This window comes from Penaeus vannamei, unplaced genomic scaffold, assembly GCF_042767895.1.
Source record: "Penaeus vannamei isolate JL-2024 unplaced genomic scaffold, ASM4276789v1 unanchor615, whole genome shotgun sequence".
Lineage (NCBI taxonomy): Eukaryota > Metazoa > Arthropoda > Malacostraca > Decapoda > Penaeidae > Penaeus > Penaeus vannamei.
The window spans coordinates 112,501-118,734 of NW_027213619.1; the positions used below are offsets into that span (position 1 = coordinate 112,501).

The window sequence follows — 6,234 nt, forward strand, 5'->3', positions numbered from 1 at the left end:
ACAAAGTATCCTCCACGTATTCGTGGCAGGAAACTTTCGGACCTACTCGGCATCAGGCATGTTGGTTGTAGGTATGAGAATTAAATACTGCAGGTGGCTATGCCCTCTGCGACCCCCCAGTTGGGGGGCTGTCGCCCCCCACCCCCACCCAGGAAAACAAAGAATCCTCCAAGTATTCATGTTAGGAGAGAGCTTTGGACAGAATCAGCATCGGGTGGTCGTTCCCACACATGCAAAGTACTGTACATCTAGTCACTTGAGTGAAAATATACCTTACAACATACCTATGCAGAGGAGGGGCCGGGTGAGGGTCGTCAATATGAATGGAGTGGCTTGCGGGAGCCGGAGTGCCGGAGAGGTCTGTATGAGCATGAGGGATGGCTGGTCGCAAAGCACTTCAGAGAGTAGCACTCTGTGTTCATGTAATAGTTTCAAGCTAGCCTCATCGTCTTTAAAATATTTTTTATATCTTGGTATGGTTTGATATGACACGCTACACACACGGAAGCCATGACAAGACTAATTTGAAAATTGAATTTCATAGCTTCTGATTTAGCTATTGTTCATTCATTGGCAGTTTCCTCATGCCTTGTTTCCCCATTGGCTATTAAATTAACTGCCAAACAATTGGCCAATGAAATCATGACACTTGTACCCACAGAATGGGTACGAGAGACCCCGTGCATGCGCAGTGGAGAATTTGGTCAGTATTCCCTCAGTGATCATGTGAATCTCACCTCCTTTTAATATTATTTTTATTTATTTGGATGATTAAATAACTTGTTATTCATTTGCAAGACAAGTTTATTTGATGAAAATGATCATTAATTGAATATCTTCAAGGCTGTAAGGTCAGTGTTATTGATTCTTTAGTGACGCCTTTTTTCAATAATAACGTCATGTACAAGCACCACATGAATGTCAAAAACTCCCATTATAAGCACAAAAACTTAGAACAGAGGGTTTGGCAGGGGATATTCATCTCCATCTCAGCTGGGTTGTGTTAAGTCAGACCTGTCAGGACTTGATCACTTGAGGCCATATTATTCCCAGTAGTTGTTTACTGTGGACTAAAACTATTATATCAGGAAAGTATACTTTAAATGGAATTCACCATTATCAAATTTCAAAACCCATTCCATGGATAATCTTTATGGTAGGATCACAGTTGGAGAGCATTAGAATGATAATAGTAAGATGCAGAATACACAAGATATCTATTGTAACAATTGAAAGTATGTTTAGCCATAGCATGAAACAGATAATTAGCTGAGTACCTGAACCTTGTCTAGCAGTGCACAGCCAATCTGTGTGTTAACCCTACATTGAACATCTTTTTGCTTATGCCCATGTGGTGGTAGAAGTAGTCATCATCAGTCTCAAGTAAATGTCCTCTACTTTCCACTTTCCACTTTTTGTGTGTGTGTGTGTGTGTGTGTGTATGCGCGTGTGTGTGTGTGTATGCGTGTGTGTATGTGCGTGCACGCGCACTCTTGAATCTAGAATCGCATCTATTTGAGAATGTTCTGTGATCGCTCATTACTGTCGTAAAGACCAACCAGCCTCCACTAATACAAGTCCTGTCATATTATCTATGGTGTATGTTTCTTTTCCATTTGCTGGATATAGGAGCCTCAGCAAGCACTTGACTTACTGTTGTTGTATCTCTACTTTTGGCAGGTTGTTTCTCTACCTTATAATAATGTTTTTCTGTTCTTTTGTGACTTTCCCTTAACCCGTTGGATCTGTTTGCATCACAGAAATCACAGGGTTGAAAATACCGGCAGTGTTTTACAGAAGTGGCAAATATCATGGGTATGTGGCATGTAGGCTGGAGGTGCGTGGACACTCATGAGTGGTGACAAGACTCTGTACCACCCCTTTGCAAAGTTATATTGCATAAAATTTTAAAGCTTTTTTGCCATTTTCCAATGTCAATATTTGTCTTTTGATTTGCTTCATCCAGATAGTTATAGATTTTTTTTATTTATTTTTTTTTGCACAGACTCTATATCATTTCTATATGTAGTATGTATTTGGTTATTTGTGACATTTATCATATTTTCGTAATTTTCAATTTTCCGTAATACAACCTGCGCCGCTGGTCACAGCAGCCAAGAATACGATGCTGAGCATGGAAATTACTCACTTGCAGGAGCCAGTGCTCTTCCAGTCATGGCTTACACACATTGGATTCCATATTCGTGTATCGATGGAAATAGTGCAAAAGCCCTCTTCTAAGTGCCAAATGAGTCTTGATTATACTCCAAGAAGTTTGTGCACTAATAATGAGTATTTTCCATCACCCTGGCCTTTGCTCATGATTGTAAGTTCGTCACTTGGCCTCCACTCATTTTGTCCGATGACAGCATGTTCATATCACTCGACCCTTGACCCAGATTTCTCCAGTACGGGATGGTCACATCACCCGGATAGTAGTTAAATTTCCTCTATCTCTTGGCTGACTTCATATCAGAATTTATCTCTAATATTTTTCCATTTCTCATATAGTTCATACATTATGATATTTTGTGTATGACACTGGAAAATACACATCATTTGTAGACCTCCAGTGGAATGCTATTTTCAAAATCCATAAATTTTCTTTAATGTTTTTGTATAAAGTGAAAAATATTGGTTTGTATTGGCTGTATGATAAACTAGAGGTCTATCATGGGAAATCAGAATTTTGGGGAAGAGTGTAGAAACGTGGACAGTAACACACACATCAGGCTTTTTAAAAGGTTAGAGAAATTGGGGGGGGGGGATAAACGAAGTCAAGGTTTCAGTTGTCATGTGTGGAAAGGTATGAATGAATATCTTCATAATACAAGAGATGTATTTAACTGGTTTCAAGTATATTTTCGTCAGAAATACATGTGTTTGCCATAAGAATGTTTTGAGAATTATAATACATAAGCCTACAACTGAAATTTTGTAAGTCAAACAGCCATGTTGCTAATATTTGGCAATAATTGTAGGAAACATTTTGATATATCAGAGCTATCATTCAACATCACCAAAGAATGATGTGTTGAGAAAGTTTTTTTTTAATACCAATACAAGTATGTACTCTGTATAGATAAGTAAAGCAGAAATTCATCACAGTTGATTTTTACTAATTCTTGAATGGATGGATGCTTTCACAAACATCTCGGCTAATATTAAAAACCTTTTGGTTTTGTGTATTCTAGACTTAGAAGTCCTAAGCACAGACACAATAGTTAGATATATATTTTATCTTTATTTTGAAATATGTGAAGGGAGTGTATAACAAAGACTTTTTTCCCCCCACAGGTTTAATTACAGAGCAACAGCTCATATGGTCAAGCATGGATACTACAACTTCCTCAATTGGTTTGATGAGAGAGCCTGGTATCCTCTTGGAAGAATTGTAGGAGGCACAGTATACCCAGGCTTGATGGTCACCTCGGGAAGCATACACTACATTCTTAATATGCTTAACATACCTGTACATATTCGTGACATCTGTGTTTTCTTAGCACCAATTTTCAGGTGAGATATTGATGCTCTTATTATTTTATTATAAAGTTATCATTTGTCATTGTTGTTTTGTATGAGAATTTGGTTGATTGCTGGAAAAATGGCATTAGAAATTGATAAAAGAATTTTTGGTAACATTTATGATCAGCATATTGCAGTGTGTATTGTTCAACCTCAGAAACATCAGAATTGTCATCATAAATAGAGTAGATTCTAGACAGAATGATTATTCTGTGATTTTTGGTTTAAGTTATTTGGTAATTATTTGGGAGTACATACTGTTCTTTGCTTCTTTGCTGTTCCTTTGTTAACAGTTTTTAACCCATAGCTGCTAGGTAATTATATCATTTGTTTTAATTAATTTTTTTTCTATGAATGATGATTTTGCTCTACCTGTGTACCCTAGTTCAGTGATTTCCGAAAATATTTCATATATGATAATACCAATAGAAAGATGGAGAGCTCCCCTCCCCAAGTATCACCCTCAGTTTTAGAAAGTAAAGTTTTGTGTATTTTTCAATATTTTAAAGAAAAAAATGGGGAAGACAAACATTTTCAACAATATATTATTTTGTAAATGTATGTTTTTTTCATATATAAAATCAGAGTGGAATGGAGGATGTTTAAACAAGACATACAGAAAAAAAAGTTTTTTATACCAAAATTTGGTATAAAAAGCAATTAGAATATGCACACAGTGAAAAAAATAAAACTACAAAACTTCAAAATGTAATTTTATAAATTTTGTTGATCCCCCTTCCACCCTGTGTGATGGACCATGTAAGTCTGTAATAAAAGAGGTTAATTTTTTTTTTCACTGATTGATTTCTGAAGGACTAAAGAAATGCATTTTATATTTAGATGTATAACACATGTTTCTTATTTTTTTCATTCATTTTCTTTTTTTCACAGTGGTTTGACAGCAATTGCTACTTATTTGTTGACTAAAGAAATTTGGTCATCAGGAGCTGGCTTGTTTGCTGCTTGTTTCATAGCTGTAGTTCCTGGATACATCAGCCGGTCCGTAGCAGGAAGTTACGATAATGAAGGCATCGCTATCTTTGCTCTCATGTTCACCTATTTTCTTTGGGTCAGTGCAGTTGTATTGTGCATTGTTTGCATTGGTTACACATTTTTTGAAAAATGATTGTGAAATTGTGTTTTAGGATTGTCTTTATAAAGTAGTGCATGTTCTAAGCATATTGGATTTGACAGGTGAAATCAGTGAAGACTGGAAGTTTGTTTTGGGCGTCGATGGCATCCCTGTCGTACTTTTATATGGTGAGCGCATGGGGTGGCTACGTATACATCATTAACCTCATCCCCCTGCACGTTTTTGCCCTGTTGCTCATGGGTCGTTTCTCACATCGCATCTATACAGCCTACACAACTTTCTACATCCTGGGGCTGATTTGTTCTATGCAGATTCCTTTTGTTGGTTTCCAGCCAATAAGAACCTCTGAGCACATGGCAGCAGCTGGTAAGTATTTGCAAGCATTTTTGTTGCTCTTTTTATTACTTAACAGAAAAGAAAAATGAGAATCATAATTGTTTGTGGTATGTTATTGGTATTTTTTTCATGTACAGGATAATGTATTTATATGTATATGCAAAATATTAGGATTTCGTATATAAGAAATTTACCGTCTTTTCAGTAGGAGGATTTTAGTAGGTACAAAAACTGAATAGTTTTATTAATCAGCTGTGCAGAAGAAAGCTTATTCATTGGGTGACACAGCTCTTCACTGAGGAATTTTATCTTTTCTATAGGTGTGTTTGCCCTTTTGAATGCTGTTGCCGTGTTAAAGTACATGCAGAGTGTCATGTCAAGAGCTGAATTCCGTCATTTCTTCATAGTAGCTGCTGGGAGTGCAGCAGGTGTTGTATTCCTGGCAGTTGTGGGCCTTACCTGGATGGGTGTCATTGCCCCATGGAGTGGCAGGTTTGCATTAAATCTTCTAGATTTGGTGACTTAGTTAAAAAAAAAAAAAAAGGAAGTAGATTTTTTTTATTTATAAAAATGTGTAGAAACATAATTGTAGTAAAAAGGCATTTGCTCTGTATTTTAATACAAAACATTCCTAAACTATTTGTTTGTATGAGTATAACCTGAGATGACATAAATATTTAATAAATGTGAAAATGTTATTGCATGCACAAAACTAGTAATACATCTCACCTAAAAAATTCCATGCAGGTTTTATTCCTTGTGGGACACTGGATACGCAAAAATCCATATCCCCATCATTGCTTCGGTCTCAGAACACCAGCCTACTACGTGGTTCAGTTTCTTCTTTGATTTGCACATCTTAGTCGCTACCTTCCCAGTTGGTCTGTGGTATTGCATCAAGAACGTGAATGATGAAAGAGTGTTCAGTAAGTTTTGTTTTTTAGTGTTATTGTTTTTAGTTTTTGGTTTCTTAGTCTGGTCTTTTGATTTCACCATTGAATTTTCTTCTGTTTGATCATGTAATTTTGCTTTCATTCTACTTAATTCCTTTCTCTCTGTTTCTCTGTCTGTCTCATGTCTGTCTCTCTCTGTCTCATGTCTGTCTCTCTCTGTCTCTTGTCTGTTTCTCTCTCTCTTGTCTGTTTCTCTCTGTCTCTTGTCTGTTTCTCTCTGTCTCTTGTCTGTTTCTCTCTCTCTCTCTCTCTCTCTCTCTCTCTCTCTCTCTCTCTCTCTCTCTCTCTCTCTCTCTCTCTCTCTCTCTCTTTCTTTCTTCTCTTTCT

The 6,234-nt window shown here is 36.7% G+C and overlaps 1 protein-coding gene across 1 annotated transcript in view; it reads left to right on the forward strand.

Annotated features, from left to right (window-relative positions):
* The window catches only part of LOC113828446 (dolichyl-diphosphooligosaccharide--protein glycosyltransferase subunit STT3B), a gene marked incomplete at its 3' end in the record, with an annotated part of 7,316 nt that extends 1,436 nt beyond the window's left edge, over positions 1–5,880 (forward strand). The window contains 5 exon segments of the mRNA XM_070119759.1: positions 3,298–3,516; positions 4,417–4,594; positions 4,720–4,984; positions 5,275–5,446; positions 5,702–5,880. Coding sequence (XP_069975860.1) covers positions 3,298–3,516; positions 4,417–4,594; positions 4,720–4,984; positions 5,275–5,446; positions 5,702–5,880 — 1,013 coding nt within the window.
* Between the last annotated feature and the right edge of the window lie 354 nt (positions 5,881–6,234).